The following is a 20047-nucleotide window of genomic DNA, read 5'->3' as shown; positions in this document are numbered from 1 at the left end:
GACCATCCACTTTACATGACTATGACATATTCTGTTTGCTCCTGCACCTTTAAGACTTCTGTATGTAAATAACCTCTGACATGACTGACTGAGCGACAATTTCTGAGTGAATCATTTTTCCAGCTTAGTTTCCATAAATGTTCTGGCTGGACTAGCAAGAAAGCACTGCTTTGTTCTTCATAGTGTATTAAACTCTCCTATTTCAAAAAATCCTTTCCAAACATGTGTGTGTAGATGCATGTGTGTGTTTTAATACCTAATACTCTGCTGCATATATCTGTCTGGATCATGAGCAGTAAAAGACGTTAGCATCGACCACTGCGGAAGCCCCTCCTCCAGTTTGATCTGTTTGGGGTTTGGGTCAAAGTTTGGGCTTTCGTTCACGTCGATGACGCGTATGGACACGGAGGCTGTGGACTGGCGGGTGCGCTGGATCCCGCTTGCCAGCGGCACCTCATTTTCAGCGACAACAGTCAGCATGAATGATCGATTCATCTCAAAATCAATTGGCTGTACACAAGGACACACACACACACACACACACACAATCAAGTTAACGGAGCTGTTAGGGAAAATATTCACAATTACACAATGAATGGATTGTGTTGCAATCAAATACACAGAGGAGAAATGCTTGAATAATAATTAATGAATTACTCATTCTCAATTAAGAGACATAAACCATTAACTCAGCTGAACAGCAGGTGGAAGCTGTTTCCATGGAGACCGTCTTTTACTCTGTATTTGAACCCGTGCCTATAAGATTCTAGCAACACAACCCAATTACAGTGTTTATACAACAGTTAGTTCTGGTCCACAGATCTGATTGGCTGGGCAAAGTGCTGAGACTTTTCACTGTTTGTATCACTCCACTTGTATGCAGCATTGCAGACCAAAGTATGTGAGCAGTGCCGACTTCAAGTAGAGGGACGTTGTGCGATTTCCTCTCATGAGTGAGCAGAAAGTGTAAAACCCAAAGTGGTTCTGAAGCGGAATTGTTCACATCAGTTCCAGACCATCTGTCAGTATGTTTATTCCTCAGTAAGTTTGTGAGTGTTACCTTGACAACGGTGACAAGCCCTTCATTGGTAACGGGGTCAGTGGGGATGGAAAAGCGTCCGGTTGGATCCCCAGATACGATCCGGTACACTGCATTCCATGAAGGAGTCCCCGGTTCATCTTTGTCAGTCACGGTGAGATTCGTCACTATCACATTCACGCGGTTCTCTGGGACCTCACCATGGAACTACAGAGACAGACAGAGAGAGATCGATTTTCAGCAAAGATGGCTTTCGCGAGATGCGTGTTCAAGTGTCTGTGTGTGTGTGCCACTCACAGTCTCTCGGGTAAACTCCGGAACGTTGTCATTGACATCCAGCAGGCGTATGACAGCAGTGGCGGTGTTGGACAGACCATATGTGGGGTTTCCCTCCATATCGGTAGCCTGAATGATCAGGGTGTATTGAGGGACCTTCTGCTCGGCACAAAAAAAAACAAAAAAAAAACAAGAAAAATAGGGTTAAAAACACAAGAAGGATATGGTTTACAGCAGCGGTTCCCAAACTTTTTTTCCTGCGCACACCCTACTATGTCCCAACCGGGTTGGCGCACCCCCAATCCCCACTTCAAAAAAATAACGCAACAAAGCATATAAAGACTCATGTTTAATCATGCGCAAATAACCAGAACACGCATGACAATAACAACATCAACAAAGTTTCAATATATTGCAACAAAGCTACGCACAAGCTTCCACTTTTAAGAGGACGAGTGACAGACACAGGCTCAGTAACAGAAAGCACGGTTATTTTCAGCCGCGTAATTTAGTTTTATTTAAAAACGAAATATTTTATAACATTACACGTGACATGTTTTAAGGTCACTTTTGATCACTTTAATGCATCCTTACTGAAAAAAAATTCTGACTAACCAACACATTTTTGAACGGCAGTGTACATACGTAGGTCATTATTGCAATATAAACACTATCAGACTGATCAACAAGGTATATCTTCATTTACCAGTCGAAGACGGAGCATCTTTCTGCTATTATGTTTACTCCGTGCACTGTCAAGGTCTTCATCATGTTTGTCGTGGTACCGGTCTTTGCAGCAATTATTTTACCGCAAATACTGCATCGCGCGCTGTTGGCATCGAGCCTGGAGAAATGTAGCCACACTTTTGATCGACTTTTCCACATCTTTATGGTATTGTATTGTGTGTGTGTGCTCGCGTCTCATATGAGTATGTGCGCGGAGAGTTTGTGTGTGTGCTCGGGTCACATTGAGTATGTGTATGTGCGCGAGTTTGTGTGTGTGTGTGCTCGCGTTTCATATAAGTATGTGCGTGGAAAGTTTGTGTGTGCGCGGAGAGTTCCGCGCGTCTCGTCTGTGTAGAGTTTGCTTGTATGTGCGTGAGCGACTTTAGGTGTGTCATTGTGCATTTCATATGTATATGTTTTATCAAAAACGAATAAATTATAGGTTTTTATTATTTAAAATAAAAGAAAAAGGAATTTACAAAGGAAATGTTTACTGTTCATGTTTTTTTTTATTGTGTGGAAAAATCCCACTTAAAAAAACAGACCGCCATTACATTTTTCCTCTCGCGTACCCCTGGGGGTGCGCGTACCACACTTTGGGAATCCCTGGTTTACAGTAATGGCTCTCAACTGGATGTGACACTTGACGCAATTGACACTGTTTTCAGGCTCTCACGCCACACATCAATTTTCTCACACGGCGAAAAATTGTGAAGCAAAGAGAACACTGACAGAAAAGGTTAGTTTTGATTTGAAATTCAAACAATAGATATTGTTTTGGCGCTCTTAAATGTGACGTGACAGATCACTAAGTTCAAGGGGACGTGAACTGATCATCTCTTTCTCTTTACTAAAAGACACAGTATAACTTACCGAATGTAATCGCTCAATCAGTGTTTAAACCGCAGAAAGAGGTTTATAATACAGCTGGAGAACAATATGTCACGTAACGTTACATTTACCTCAGGAAAGCCATTTAATGACCATAGCATGTTAGTTAGCTAGAAAAATTTACTTTAGAGAGGAGTATTTTGCTAAATATATGCACTATATTACATATTTATTATATTTTTACTTGTATCAGTAAATTTATTCTAACGTTATACACATTGTATTAATTTGAGTGGTTATTTTTAACCTTTGATTTTTTCCTTAAAATTTTGCATGTAGCTACTGTACTTACTTTATACTGTACTTTATCCAAATCCAAATCTCAATTGTATGAATTGAAATTGTGAAATTTGTGTCAAGGACTTATAAATACAGAAGTCATTGTACCATGTAAACATTGTGTACCATGTAAACATTGTAACGTTGTCACTAAACATATTGAAATTATATTTAGTTACCATGTTAAAAAAAAAAGAAGAAAAAAAAAAAAGTTAAAAACAGTTTAACCCCCAATCCCAAAACCATCCCCCTCCATAATTCTCACTCCAAGCTAAACTCAAAAATTGGCAGCCCTGTGTTTGCATCTTATTATTTAACCGCATTAGACCAGATAAGCAGCCCATTGTTTTTGGGTTCCAACCCACCAGTTGAAAACAATGTTGTTACTGTTAACTAAAACTATTAAAAATAGTTTTCAGTAATTTAAAGTAAGCTCAAATAAAATTATATAAGCTATATTTGATGAAAAACAAACTTTAAAAAAAATTTTGCTTCAACAACCAAATTAATTAAAATAAGTTTAAGTGCAAGTATAACTAACTAAAATTGAAATAAAAAATATATTACAGCTAAAAAGAAATAGTTACAAAAGACAGAAGCACACAATTACTTAAACTTGAATTAAAATTAAAAGTAAAAAGTAAAATATAATTTAAGACATTTATAAATACTACATTAATAATAAAACTGGTTGTAGTATATTTTTGACATTCCTCTAGAACAAATTTCCTCGTACCTCACGGTCCAGGCCTGCAGCTACAGTGATGATTTTGCCGGTCTTGTTGTTGATAGTGAACATATTGGAGGAGGGGCTCTCCGGGGTCTGAGAGAGGATCTTGTATCTAAGCATTCCATTGGCTGTATTTGGGTCATCCTTATCCTGGGAGGTCACCGTCATTACAAATGTACCTAGAACCGAGCAATAAATGTCAGTTTAAACTTCATTGGTGAAGGCATGTCATTAACTGTGTCAAAAGCGTGAATGCGTGTGTGTACCTGGTTTGGCACCCTCATCCACGGTTCCGTTCCAGATCTGGTGTATGAACTCGGGCCGGTTGTCGTTCATATCGATGACATTGATGATGATGTCAATGGGGTTCTCCATCTGGTTCCCATTGATGTCCACGGCATGAGCACGTAGCTGTGAACGCAAACACACATTTAAAGTCACAGTTTACACGAAAACTCTTCATGAAAACAAAATCTGGAATAATAAACACACAAGTCTACATCTGGGGCCTGTTTCAGAAAGGAGGTTCAACCAACTCTGAGTTAAAACTTGAACTCTGAGTTGACTTACCCTGAGATGGGAAACTCTGAGTTTTCGGTTACAGAACAGCTGAAATGAGTTAGTTCAATCAACTCTGAGTTGACCTACTCTGAGTTAAGCGCGTGCACCACAACTATAAAAAGCCATTATCAATGGAGCACAGATATTATGAGTCACCATGGCAACAGCGCCAGACAAAAAGAGGTCTGCACGTTTCTCACCTTTACATTTTAATTAGTTATACAGTGTTGGGTGTAATTAATTACCAAGTAATCTAAATACTGCAATTTAATTAAAGGGATTTCTCTTAATTATTCTGTAATTTAAAGTAAAATCTGATGTAATTGCATTAGACTATAGAACAATTCTGTATATTTAACATACATTTTTAAAAGGTATATTTTTAATGTAACCTTCTCCCTCTACACACTTTGGTCAATTCAAGAATAATTCATGCAATTGTATATTGTTTATTTGAAAGCATTAAAAGTGCAGTTTCTTGTCTCTCTTTGTATTGTTCAAGTGGTTGAGGTTGATATGGGATTTAGTAATTAGTAATAAGTAGACATTCATCTAATTACACTGCTGAAGATGTCATTTGTAGTTAGTAATACAAGTAACTTACTCAACTGTTATAATATCAGAGGTGAAAGAACAGTATGTTATTCAACCTAATTTTAATTTTCATGTAGGGGCAATCCTGCGGGCATTAAAAGAACATGGCAGCAGCTGAAAATGAAATATAAAAACATAATTCAATCAAGTAAGGCTTGAGCATATCATGGGTGTAGGCTACCTGACTTTACATTTGACATATTTAACTAAATGGCATCCAGTGTCAAGCAGTGCAGCAGCATTTTTGGCTGAGGGAATTCCTGGACGGACTTCAGAGCCAGTCACTCCCGAAGATCCAAGGGCCTTCATAAAATTTAAGAGGTTTACATGTGTCATTTTTTATAGGCTATTTTTGATATTTCCATTTATTTTACTTTGGGTTGGTTTTTTTTGTTGGTCCCAACATATTCTGATGGTAATATCTGTCTTTTGGAGCCTCCTGTCCCAACAGAACCTGCAGGCAGTTGTAAGTAGCCTATCAATACACCAGAAATTATGATAAATAGTGTTATAAAGTTATACTCAACCAAATGCTCATCTTCACATGACAATGAGGATTCTGCTGCCACAGAGAGGTAATGTTAATATTATGTGTCTACACATCACACAATCTACACATTCAGATTTTTTTCACATATTTATGTGGAGTAGCCTATAGAATATAAGTTTATATCCAAGTATAAACGGGTATTCTTCTGTTGCACAGATGAACACAGTTCAGTGATTTTCAGTAAATGCCACAGTTTAATTCAGTAGAATTTGTTTAGAACTACATTATGTAACTCTAATCTACTACTGTTTTTTCATTTGCCAGTTAAGGAGTTATATAGACTTCATCTTATATAAAAAAAATAATAATAAAAAAAACCAGTAAAAATAGCAATATTTTATTTATAATTTTTATTAATAAAAATGTACTGAAAGAATGAATGAGGTGTTTAAACACCACTTCCTCTTTAAAAAAGGGGAGGAGACCGAAATAAACTCTGGGTTTACCGAAGAAAACCTGCTCCCGACCAGGTTAGGTTCACAGAGTAAGTTACCATGGTAACTGACTCTGAGTATAAGTTACCTCTCTTTCAGAAACAGGCTTGACTTACTCTGCTTTCTCAGGTTTAACATACCTCCCATTCTGAAACAGAAAACTCAGAGTTTCCCTCATTTCAGGGTTAACATACTCAGAGTTTTCACTTAACCTCCTTTCTGAAACAGGCCCCTGAGCAGTTATGAAAACAACTACTTTCACTGTTATTTTCATATGAAATTACACTACAGTTCAAAAAGTTGGGGATTGGTAAGATTTTTTTCTTCTTCTCTATGCTCACCAAGGCTGCATTTATTTGACAAGTAAAAACAGTACTATTGTGAAATATTATTACAATTTAAAAGGTGCTATTTTCTATTTTAATATATTTTAAAATGTCATTCATTCCCGTGATGGCAAAGATGATTTTTCAGCTTCATTACTCTAGTCTTTAGTGTCACATGATCCTTCAGAAATCATTCTAATATGATGATATAATTTTTTTTGAAACATTACAGTTAACTTTGATCAGTTGAATTACGTACATGCTGAATAAAATCATTATTTTACGAAAATAAAAATCTTACTAACTAACTAGCTATGCTATGGGATGCAAGAAGTGAATTACTCTCAGAATCACGTTTACACTCTTGAGTTTTGAGAACAAGACTGAACCTCCGCAGTATTTTTCAGTTTATTTTAATGCAACATTCAGAAGAAATTTACAGTACTCAATTCACACATTTTCTGCAGCCAACTGAGCAAAACTGTAACAGCAATGGCAGTATAGAAACACTGTCAGTGAGAAAGAGGCTATTAACCGCCACACTCATTTACAGCGGTTATTGGGGTTAAGCAACTGCTATAGCTGACTTGGTTGCAGTTTGCGTGCTAGAGCAGTTTTAAGTCTGCTGTATATATGCATGAGCTATCCGAAGGAAGCCTGATGCTCCACCTTTGGCACCATTAGGAAGCAAATCATTTCATATTCATGTAATCTCTGCATAATTTGAATCTGAATGTGGATTAGGTAGACACTGAGGGAGGTTAACAGCCTCTCGGGTCCAGTAGTGAAGTGAAAGGGTATTGAAACCAGGCAGGAAAAGTTTGAAACTACTTCCAGGGGAGATTGAGGATTGTTCTTACTTAGGAAAAGCCAGATTTAGGGAATGCCCCCCTACGAGCACAATGAATGAATGTGTGTGTGTGACTTAGTGTTAGGATAAGCTCCTCCAGAGTTTAATTTTGCCTGCTCTCCTCTTCATGGTACAGTGGATTAGAGGGAAGTCAAAGGTCACATTCTCAGACTGGCTGCCATGGTAACTATGACACATGTAATTTATTGGGAGTTTTAGAGGGCTTCTCTCTGTCCTGGATGGAATGCACAGATCTAAAGACCAAAGGCCTGATGTTTAAACATTGTGTATGCAAGAAACGGCATTGAAAAGTGCACAAGCTAACCCACACACACATTTGTTTTTATAAAAAATAAACTTTACATACAAATTTTAATAATAAATCAACTCTTTTACTGGGCAATTCGGCGACTCCTGTGGCCAAATAATGAACTGAACAATTGTGCTTAATTCATATTTAAATGCTCATTATTATGGTTTAGTATTTCTCTGTAATGTAGAACAATGCTATAATATTTATTCTAAATCCTGAATCTGAAACCACATTCCGATGCCACTCCCCAACCCCAAGTCTATTTTTAAGTACTTCAATTAATATCATAAATGTCGGACTAGTCGACTAATGGCTTAAATGAGCGACTACTAGTCAACTAGAAAATTCTTTAGTCGGTGGCAGCCCTACATATTTGAAAAGGATATCTTGTGCAATCATTCACACGGTTTCATAAATCTGAATAATTTTGCGCATCTGTTTTTTAGGATGAAATGTACACAAAAGTTTGAGTCATGAACACACACACACACACACACACACACACTTACATGGAAGTTGGGGATGTGTTCTCTGTCCAGTGGTTTGGTGACTGACAGGATTCCTGAAATGGCGTCGATGATAAACAGGCCGGTGGGGTTTTGGTCGGCTCCTGGTCCGGTCACGCTATAGCGCAGTGTGTTACTCTTGTCCTTATCCGACTGGATCTGAAACACACACGCAAATTTTGCAGGATAAACATAAAATAACCGTTCATTTTTTCGAATACACTTCACATGATGAACCAATGTTGTTTTTCGTTGTGTACACACTCACTTTCACAAGCTCTTCAGGGAATTGTTTTCTGGAGTTCTCAAGCACGTTGACAGGAGGAATGACCCAGTCTCTTTTCACGCGATTCACACTGCCATCGCCCTTGACAACCACACTGTGCCGCGGAAACAGTATCACTGGCACCTGGCAAAAAAAATAAATAAAATAAATGTCGAAAAGAAGAACAGTTAGATTCAAAAACACCCACACAGTCAATGTACATTAGGTGATGCGCACACACCCACACACACTGCAGCACTTGCAACACTTCTGCCCCGGCCCCGAATAATTACAGAATTAATTTTACCCTCTGTAATGGGGTCATAAATATCACTGCTGCTCCATCGTTAACTCCCAGAGCAGTAACACCCACATAGTGAATGTGAAAGTGTGTGTCGAGCTTGCAGTATTGTTCCATTTCCTTTTTCCATGAGCCTTGTTATTCAGAGCCGAAGGCAGCCGGAGATGTGCTTGACCAGACATTTGCCCTGCTCTTAGTATTATATAGAACAAAAACCCCTGAGTGTTCAGTTAAGAGTTAATTTCCAGCTAACAACACAATACAACGACTGATTTCTTTATGCAAGCACAAAATCTCAAAGCGACTCAATATTCCCTCTCAGTTGATATCAACTAAGCCTCCCTTCTCTTGACCTATCTTCTCTCTCTTCCTCCTGGTGGTGAAATATTGCTGGTAATGACAGTGACATGGGGGCGGGCGGCAGTTCGGTGTTGAAGGAGGGAGATAGATTCTCTCATTTTTCTCTCTCGCTGCTATGACTCAGGTGATGAGCTAACTCATTACCCTTGTACCTACTCACAGTCTCACAATCTCTCCAAATGAACAAACCGACAACATAAACATTGACAGAACTGATGGAAAAACATCTTTCACCTCAGTTTGTTCTCGTTTACTTTTCATATCTCCTATTTTCCCTCTCATTCCACATTAATCGCCTTTCTATCTCTAGCTGTTATCTCTAGCTGTATAAACTAGGGCTGGGCTTTTGATTATGAAAGTAAAACAATAAAAATCTACTTTAAAATAAGCAAGGCATGTTTTTCCAGTTTACTTTATCTAAATCAACACAAGAATGATGGATAAAGTGTTCTCATTCTTTCTGGACAATTCATTTCTATGATTTATCCATGAATTAGCCATACTTGATAGGATTTTTATTGAGTTTACAGTTTATCGAGCCATATGTAGCTGAAATACTTGACCATTACTACAAATAATTATACTGTCACAGCCTTTTAAGATTTTATTAATTTCCATTTATTGTTATGATTTTTAGAGCCCTGGAAAGCACACTTTAGATTTTTTTGGAATATTAAATTCCCTGATATTTCCATGTTTTTCAGAATCGTTGAATCGTTCATTCAAATGCACCAATAAATTAATGCATAATAATAAACAGCTATATTTATCTACATTACCTATTTAAAAGTTTGGGGTCAGTAATATATATATTTTTAAAGAAATTAATAATTTTATTCAACAAGGATGGATTAAAGCACAACTGCTTTCAACATTGATAATAAGAAATGTTTCTTGAGCATCAAATCAGCATATTAGAATGATTTCTGAAGGATCATGTGACACTGAAGACTGGAGTAATGATGCTGAAAATCCAGCTTTGATCACAGGAATAAATTACATTTAAAAAACATTAAAATAGAAAACAATTGTTTTAAATTGTAATAATATTTCACAATATCACTGCTTATACTGAATTTTTGATCAAATGCATCCTTGGATAGCATAAGAAACATTACAAAAATTGTACTAACCCCAACATTTTTAATGGTAATGTTAAGTTTTGAATCGAATTCATTAAAACAAACACAAATCAACCGTACCCATTCAAACATGGTTTTTGCTACTTACTTTAAATCAGAGATGTAATTAAAACGTCTCACAAGATAAGGAGGGGGACTAGTAGCAAAACTAGTCTAATGACACGTTCTTTAGAAAACTTAATGGCCAAATTAAAAGCTCATTAAAATCACCATATTTCCAATGTTGCTTGGTTATAACCATTCGACCATCTCTGCCTTTATCTGCTCTCATCCCCTGCTGGCTCCTCTCGTCCTCCTTCCCCTTGGCGGCAGTGTGTGGCCATGTGTGAGTCAGTAATAAAGAGTAAATTCGCCCTGTCTCTGAGCAGAAGGCAGGGCTATGAGACATATGGTTAGTGTTTCCAAGCTGAGGGTCCAGATCCACACTGTCTAATGTATCCTCCAGCCTTAATGTCTCTTTAGCATCGTTAAACATTAATTACAGCCCTACTATCAACGTGTTAGTGCTCTGCTAATTTTCTAATATAGTTTTATTAGTGCTTTGGCTTTGTCATAGAGGCCCTCGGATGAAGAGAGACATTTTTGTGAGCTCACATTCGCACAATGGCATTTTGATGGTGTAATTGCAGCGTGAGGCTAGTTTGGAAACACCATGCGCTGTTAGCGATCTGACACAGTTATAATTACTGTGATTTTTGCAGTCACGCAGTTGCCGTTCCCTGTGTTAACGTGCGAGTGCGCCTTACTTCCTACCTGCTTGGGCTGGGTGAAGTTGACGTGTACCAGCCAATGCTCTTGAGACTTCACGTCCTTGGCCTTAATCTCCAAGCTCCGCCCCTTCCCGTCAGAAAGCTGCAGTGTTCGCGCTGCGAAAACCGTCCCGTCGGCCTCTATCCGGAAATCCGCGGGGTCTCCGCTCTCGAAGCGCAAGCCAGAACCTCTGCCACAATCCACGAAATCCACTGTAGAAGAGAGAGAGAGAGAGAGAGAGAGAGAGAGAGAGAGTGGACTGAGTGCAAGCCTGTTTTTGTTTTTAAACTGCAAACAGGATTTTTTTTGTGCAAAAAACAAGTACACAGGAAATCACATTCCCGCTCCTCCACAAGGGAATAATGGTTTTACTTGGTTTTAAAAGTGAGGACAAGGAGAGTGAGAGATGGAAAGTGCGCACTGACACAGAGAGAGAGAGAGAGAGAGAGAGAGAGAGAGAGAGAGAGAGAGATGGTAGGAAAGGAGAGCAGGTACAACTTCTGAAGCACTTCTACATTATTCATGCTGAGACATCCCCTGCAGGCCCCCAGGTGTGCTGAGGAGTGGAGGAACAGGAGGACGAGGAGACAAAGAGAGAGAGGGATGAGGGGAGGGAAAAAGAGAGAAAACTGAGAAAAAGCAGAGTTGAGAGATATCTGCGGCACAGCACTGGAGGGAATCGCATTAGAAGTACAGACATAAACAAATTAATGTGCTTTATTTATTATGCAGCAATTAGAGAACACAGACAGACAATTACACGCCCAGAACTGAGGGAGACGCAGGGTTGCTCTCCTATCAGGACGCATTTGTTTGCAAGAAGCCTCGTATTGACTGGGCTCATTTGTCTGACATTTTTCATCTTTCAAGCAGAACGCCAGATCTCATTATCCAGCCCAGGTGGACGGCGCATGTGATTTCTCGCAGAACGATAACGTGACACAGTATATAGCTCTATTGGACGCACGATTACTGACAGGGATTCATTTTACTGTTCATTAGTCCTGTGAGGACATGAACAATTCATAAAAAACACATGTAAGCACATTAGGGATGGTATGATACAAAAATGTTGGCCACCTCGATGCAAACATGCACAGACTATGCATGCTCAATTTGCATATCATAATATTTGCATATTATCTGCTATTCATTATATCACAGTACATTTTTAACATTTACTTTAAAATGGGAGTTTTCAATTAAATTCTCCAAATATTTCACAGCAAAACATGTTTCCTCAAATAGCAATTAACTTTTCACAAATTTAGTCTGCAGTCCTTGAATGTTGTACGCAAAAACACACATAACTTGACCGATGTAGTCCAATTCTAAAACAAATGACTTTATGAACCAAATCTTTTTAGTGGATCAAAAACATACAGTACGACAATTGTAGCCTGATTCCCCGAATTAATGAATCAGATCTTTTTCAACAAGAAAAATGATATAGGCTGAAATATGACAACTTATATAAATATAATTTACATCAGTAGCAGAGATAATTTCTTTCGTATGTCAGCAAAATGGACATCGCCATGATCAAAAACGACATCCAAATCTGTAACTATACAGTTGCGCCTTAACTTAGCAGCAACACACTGAACCATTATTCTCATGCAGGAAAAGTTCAGCCCATGTCGCTTCCCGAACACTTCCTGTCCTTTCTCTGCTATCACTGTCAATATAAAAATGGTGCAAAAGCCAATTTTCCATCTCCATGGAAATTTCCATCCTTTCTCTCACAGAGAAACACACACCAGCGAGAACAGGCTACATTTCCTCATCACAGATGAATTTCTCTCTCACAGGTGGCTTTCTACCAATCCGCTCTCAGTGTGTGTGTGTGTGTGTGTTACCTTGTTTTTTGCGATTCTTTGCTCTCATGCATACGTGCAAGGAAAAAAGCAGATTTGCCGTATAGCAATTACGCACGTCCGTAGGTAAATTACACCTTTCACTCTTGTTAATCACCATTTATTATGCGAGGACCTCTCAGGGTATTACAGTAGGCTAAAATAATCGCTCACTATTATTAGACATGGCAACCAATGAGACCTTAGTCCTGATTATTAGATAAAGACCTGCTGAAGGGGGCGAGCAATTATTACGTTTATCAGATTGTTAATATTGGTAGTCCCGACGTCCTTGAGCATTACTTGCGTAAAGAGCCTCCCATGTTGTTAATTTTCGTTTTTCAAAATTAAAACACTCGTCTTCATGGCCCCTGGCACGCTGGTAACCATCACGGAGTAATGCGTTTAATGTGACGCGATTGCCCTGGTGGCACAAGATCTGCTGCTCGGCAGGTGCGAGGTAGGTGCTTGTGGTGTGTGTGTGTGTGTCAGTCTAGCTTGACGAAGTGCACCGAGTACGTTTTATTAGATGGCTGCACCAGTTTCGCCTGCAGCTGCATTTCCTTGTGCAGTTTTCATGAGGATGGGGGGAGGGTGTAGCGCTATATGTCTACCGCGCTGTCTCCTTCCATTACCGAATGCTGCTCTTCTAACGGATGAAACAGAGAAACCAGTGTATTTGAGTCTTTCTTCTCGTCTGCAGTCTCTTTACGCATCCCTGCAAACTCGGCTTAATGCAGCGAGTAAAAGCCGCATTACTCATCACGTCTCGCGAGTAAACACGGTTACGGCAAAACAGTGGAAATTGATTTAATTATCAGGGTGATTTAATGTAAGACAGAGGTAAATGACTGAATTATTTTAAGCAAACTCTGAGGTAGCTTGTGTGTATTTTCTCAAAGCCCTCAACAAATGAGTGCATGTATTGGTCTTCAAACCGCAATATGATTAGGATAAATAGAACAGCTTAGATTTTATTCTACAAACCAGGTTCTCTAGTTACGTTTTTTTTATTATATTCTTGACCCAATGATATTAATCAACCTTGTCCATACCGAAGGGTCTGACATTTATGTCTGGTGTTATTTGTACGGTATTGATGATGTAGGATGTATGACATACAATATTCAATCCGTTAGCTACAAAATCAGGGGACAAACAAGTTTTTGATTTATCTGTAATAAACTGATACAATCTAAATAAGAGGCAATTAAAAAACACAATCCATTTTCTGTCACCTTGACCAATGAGATGGAAAATAATTTGTCAAAGTGCTAAATGCAAGCTGGAGATTTAAGAGGCTTGATATGCGCATGCATGCGTGTCTATGAATTTGCATCTATGTGTGTGAGAAGGTGATCAGACACCACAGACGTGTTTGAGAAGCAAGACGAGCGTCGGTTGCCCTTCACTATGTCTCTTCAAAATCACCAGAATGATTTCTAAGAGGCAGATTGAAGGGGAACTGAGAATTTAAAGCAATTCTGCCATTATTTACTCACCAATCATGTCGTTTCAAACCTGCATGCTGTTATTTCTTCTGAAGCACAAAAGTAGAAATCTTTGAAGAACTGTGATGCAATTCTTGTCCAACACAGTGCACTGTAATCAGAGGCTGTCAATCTCCAAAAAGGACAAAAATATAAAAAATTTAAAAAATCCCCAAAATCCATAATATGACTTGTGCTCTATATTCCAGCTCATCTTAAAATCCCCCTGTAGTCAATCATTTTATCCCTTAAACCTAATCTTTGATCACCAAAATGACTATTTAAAAGTTTTTTTCCTTGAACACGTCACTTGGACACGTCACTTTTACTGTTTGTACACAATGATGACGTATGCGCGCGCATATTGGCAATGGAAGTATGGAGAGAATCAGCAGCGTGTCAAGCTACGCGAGCGGATTAAACAACAGACGCGAGTATTTTTTATTATGTCCTTGCTCCAATCAACACGTTTAATCGCCTGCAGCCACTCGTCTGAGACGGCTGTGATCCTGTCGGAATAATATAAAACTTAAGCCCCTTGGTGGAATATCGATTAGTGCAACCGTAAACGCAACAACCAGACATTTTGATGCTGGGAAACCGTTTTGATAAACTTTCGGAGTTGCTAACACGTTAGAGCCAGTGGGGAAAAACACCACTTCCGTTGCCAAAATGCGCGCGCAACTATTTGATCACGTGGGCTGTAAAAGGGTCTATTGTCCTTTCTATTGAGTTTACAGCTGAACTGCTGTAGTATGACAAGAGTTGCATAACAAGTGTCTATTTTGCGCTCCACAGAAAATAATATCCAAATACAGTTTTGAAATGACATAAGGATGAGTAAATAAAGACATCATTTTCATTTTAAGATGTACTATCTTGTATATTTTGCAAACGAGGGCCCGGCCACATGCGCACATTCAAGCTGACGAGCCAGCAGAGGTGTGATGTGCTCTGTAAGCAATCTCTTTCAGCCATTAGCATTTAGCATTCAACACCAACTACACATCTTTACCGCTCAAAATGTCCCCGCTATTCCCTCCCAATGGGACTCTTAGCTCATTTTAATACGAGCCGGCTACAACTGGTGTGAGCTTTTAGTAGAAGCAAGACATAAATGAGGAAAGTAATGGAAAAATAGTTTTGTTTAGCCCACCACCCCCATGAGAGAGCATAAAATAGCTGTCTTAATGTCGTAGTTTGGGGTTTCATGGTCTCCGAGACATACTGAGCCTTCCTGTGAAAGAATTCAGATGGATGTGGCACTCAGGACCCCACTCCGCACCGAGCTGAGCTGTCTTTTGTACCGCCTGCCTATAATTGCCCTTTTTCCATGACTTTTCTAAGGGTGAGCTTCCTCTAATGGCCACATCGCTCAGCTACATCCCTCGGTGGGCATGGCAACTTCGGTTTAACTCGTACACACTTCCACGGCCAAAAATACACAAAAAGACAGACACATTCACATATACACCTAAACGCAGACTGAGAAAATGCACCAATGGGACCTAAATCAATTTGAAAACCAAAGTGCACATTAAACTGTTAGAGCTTTTCAGCTCATAAAGGGATTCATTATCTCTTTTTGAAACCAGAACAATATGTAGCTCCTATAATGAGCCAATGGCTATTGATTAGTTGCCAAAATGTTATAATGGTGAGTAACAGCTGCTTTTATGTGTTCCTCTGTTAATGTGAATCATCTAAGCCTTTGATCCAAAAGTACAACTAACAACACACCATATCTACTCGCCTCATGCTGTTTCTCCTCAAACAAAGCAAATAAAACATAGAAAGATAATATGACATTCCCTCTTAAAATATCATCTCGTCTCTTTCCTGATTTGTTCAGATTTAAACTTCAGATCAAAAGAACATGGTAAATCTCACGGCTGATTAAGCTCAATCTCAACCTGTTAAATGACTTGATCACATGCAAATGCATGCGCGCTCGGATAAATACATGTAGAGAGAACAGCGACATTAAACTTATTTTCTGCCTCGTACCTTTTTCTCACACGAATGTGATGTCAGTGTAACAGAAGGCTTTCTGTGAATTTTACTGATGTAAAGTACAGTTATCATTGTGAGAATGAGTTGATTTCGTCTTTTGTAAAAATGTGTTGAAAATTATAGGCTAAATCAATTTCCAGCAAGAGTGTTTATGAATTTATTAATGAGTTTCATTAAAGTGGTATAATAAACCATCTAATTATTTTATTTTATTTTAAGACAATATTAACATTTAATGGAGTTACATAAAACTTATAGCCTACAATATAGCTGCTAGTGTTTTAATCCTAAACACATATTTTAATGACAACATTTTACTAGTATAGTGTTAAATATATAATGTATTTTGTTTAATAGTGGAGCCAGTAAATATATTCAAGTAAAAATCTAAACTATGAATCCCTACTGTTGGATCTACTGGCGATTGAAATAATAAACCTGGTAATAGAATGTTTTTTGGGCGTCCTGTGATGCCACACATGAAGAAATTGAATTAAATAAAGAATGATTAACTTTTTAAAGCCTAAAAACATTTATATATTTAAAAAGTGCAAAATATCATGACAATGCATCATTATTGTTGTGCCCTGGACATGTACCATGTTATTGGCATGGTATTTTGAAGCACCACAGAATATTTTTGTATGGGTCGGCCATTTGGTTACTCTCTGCTAACAAGTCGGACATCTTCATTTGAATATTTTGGATTTACATGCAAATTTTGAGTTTCTGCAAATGCTTTGCACTAGAAGGTGTGTTTATGTTTTGTCCATTACCTGCTGGATGCTAAATGCTAATAAAATATATACCACAATGCAGAGTACAACAATACACCACCACATTTCACATGCAGAGAATTTGTCAGCTTCTAACCATTAACGGCGATACAGCTGACACCTCCAAAACAGACACAAATAAAATGTCCAATACTGAATGCAGAAGGGGGGGAAAAAAATCTTTTTTTTCTGGCATTCACTGGATAATCTCTGTCACAGACAAACTCAATTATTCATTCTGCATCATAATAGCATTAAGGGCCTTTAGGTTATTTTTTCAATCATATTTTTTTTAAGCGACATGCAGTTTTGCATGTGTGTTTGTGTATGTACGCATGCGTGCAGTGCCATTTTAACCTCTGACCTCGCTAGATTGGTGGTGTCTGCAAGGACTTAGGATTTATGACCGTGCACAGAGCCACACACACACACAAACACATACTAAAGCACACACACATGCAGCATATGGCAGGGGCTCCACGCCAGCCCGATCCTGAGCACCTAAAGCGGGCAGCGCATTCCACTGTTGTCTGTCCTCCTCACACACAAAAAAACACTTCTAAATGCTGTTTTACAAAACATAAACCAATGTATACGGCCTCTGACTAATTGTCAAGCACGTCTTGAGCCTTTATAAATGCAGTCCAGCAGTTAAACTCAATATTCCTGCTAGAACATTAGACACATTTCAATACCATAATCTCATACCATTAACCAGAAATTGTTTTAAACACACCAGACTGTCACAGCAAATGGCTCCATCTTTTCTGCGCTAATTCACATGAAAACATTTAAACAAATTAATTGCACTAGCATTCATTACAAACTACATAATTCCATATTACATGTTGTTCATGACTTTCTTTTTATATTTACTCGTATAATTGCACTCTAACATGGAGCCTATTATAATGTGTGACCAAATGTCCATGACAATTACTATTATTTGGGTTTGAAAACCCAGAAAATTGCTTTTGTGACAACGTTGCCTGTGGGGACGCTGACTGGGTCACAAAATTTGCCGCGTCAATGGACAGACATTACAGTAGCGACCTTCTTCCACTGCATCTTTTACGTTCTCATGTCTCCAACACACACTTACACAGATAAAGTACTCACATTTAAGACAGCATGAATGTGTGAGGAATATTAGGGTTTCAGAAAGGCCTACTTAAAGATCACAAAAAAACATTCACAACATATTCAAGTGTGGTAACGAGGGTTTTTCAGGGTGAACCAGAGCATTCAGCAGGCAGTAATGTAGGAAAGAATTTTATCTATTAGTATTTGATTGGAACATGCAAAGTGAAAACATGTCGAGTAATGATATTAAGTTAATATTCTTTTGCACCTGGCCTTGGTTATGTTTCAGAAGCCTACAATTTGATGAGAGCGCACATTTCTTCTCAACACTGTGCACCAATGCACATTATGACCATGGATATTTTTAATAAAGTAAGTTTGATTTAATGTTGTCTTTAAAGCATCACTCTGCTGCTGTTATTTCTTAAATGTGGTCTGGTTACTGTGGTATGATCTGAAGTAAGAACGGAATCCAAACTGGAGTGAATGTACAAGTTAAAGAACGGTTCATTGAAACCATATTGATCCGAATATCAATGTGTCCCTCTCAATGTCTATGGTGGACACAGCCTGATTTACTTTAAAGATTAGAAGAGCAGTGAGAGAACCATGTCTGACAGCTACACAACAGAAACACACTGACCTATACTGCATTATACCAGGACAAAGCAGTGCAGTGTTATGAATGGACAGCATTACAAAGAAAGAACTAGTGCAGTAATTTAGGGAGAGGTTCTTTCATTATTGTACAGTAACAAAGGAGGAAATAAGTAAATGCAAAAAATGACATGTTGACTTAAAGCACAAGATCAACAAACAGCCACCCCCTCCCCCTCCCCCTTCCCCTTCCTTTTTGACCAATGAATTCCCATGACCTTTACAGTATGGATTCATTCACTAACACATTATTCAGATGATTTGATTCCTTGAATCCTGGAAAACAGAGAAACATATACAGGCTATAGTATATAAAGCATTTGAAGAGAAACATTTACTGGGCAATTGTGAACCTGTGAACACACACTCACACACTTTTCAGCACAAGTGTTCCGAGTTTGATGTAAAATGGATGGTAAGCCACAGGATTCATTAATTGGAGGTAGATGGAGGGAGGAGGGGATTACACAGGCTCCAGATTATGTGTGTGTGTGAGTGATTGAAGACTCCCTCGGGTCAGCAACGTTGACCACTGTAATTGCTCTTCATTGTGTATCACAAAGACTGACAGGAAATAACAAACAGCAAATAATTGCAAACATCTGCACTCTCTCTCACAGCGCTGAACGCAGATGATACTGTAATTTACCAAGATTGCTCAACAAACCGAATTCCGTTTTGAGATTTTGAAATAGCAGTGTGTGTGTTAACAGATTTGACTGCCTGTGGTTATACACCTTGCTAAAAACAGTCATTTTAATCTACAAACAGATTTTATAATCTGCCTCTTCTAAAACACATGCCAGTGTATTTGTATGTACCTGCGTGACAGCGCATGTTTTCACGACTTCTTTTAATCTGTATTTAGAAAGCACAGATTGAAAAAGCAAATTGCAAACAAACGAAGACAAAAGCAGGATTAGACTTCCTCAAATCTTGAGTTCCCCGGAAAATAATAGTGATTTGAGCTCAAGCCCCGATTACATTTTTTGTGTGTGCGTAACATGTGTGCTGGCATCCCGGCGTTATTTGTTTAAGAGGTTCTTCCTCTTTGATCTCTTCATCTGACACACAGCAGCCGAGGATAGACCGTGTCAATAAAGGTACGTTCACACAGACAAAAGCAAAAAGACAAGCTGTAAAACAAAACCAGAAAACATTGTTGTGGAGAATCACGGTAAACCCTGAGGGAACGATAGTTTCGTATGAGAAAATCTGCATAGCTCTCAGATGAGACTCAAATACGATGCAAACGAAATTGTTAAAGAACTACATTGTC

At 38.5% G+C, this 20047-nt stretch overlaps 1 protein-coding gene across 1 annotated transcript in view; it reads right to left on the bottom strand.

The window, feature by feature from the left end:
• The window catches only part of cdh2 (cadherin 2, type 1, N-cadherin (neuronal)), a 44955-nt gene that overhangs the window by 8153 nt on the left and 16755 nt on the right, over positions 1 to 20047 (bottom strand). Inside the window, exons 3-10 of the mRNA XM_082146784.1 lie at positions 10897 to 11105; positions 8344 to 8484; positions 8079 to 8234; positions 4208 to 4352; positions 3948 to 4120; positions 1337 to 1474; positions 1061 to 1246; positions 257 to 510 (exon numbers count right to left, since the gene is read on the bottom strand). Coding sequence (XP_082002910.1) covers positions 257 to 510; positions 1061 to 1246; positions 1337 to 1474; positions 3948 to 4120; positions 4208 to 4352; positions 8079 to 8234; positions 8344 to 8484; positions 10897 to 11105 — 1402 coding nt within the window. The remainder of the gene's footprint in view (positions 1 to 256; positions 511 to 1060; positions 1247 to 1336; positions 1475 to 3947; positions 4121 to 4207; positions 4353 to 8078; positions 8235 to 8343; positions 8485 to 10896; positions 11106 to 20047) is intronic.

The sequence above is a fragment of the Leuciscus leuciscus genome (genome assembly GCF_965113295.1).
Source record: "Leuciscus leuciscus genome assembly, chromosome: 19".
In the NCBI taxonomy this organism is placed as follows: domain Eukaryota; kingdom Metazoa; phylum Chordata; class Actinopteri; order Cypriniformes; family Leuciscidae; genus Leuciscus; species Leuciscus leuciscus.
This window is presented reverse-complemented; position numbering and strand designations above follow the sequence as displayed.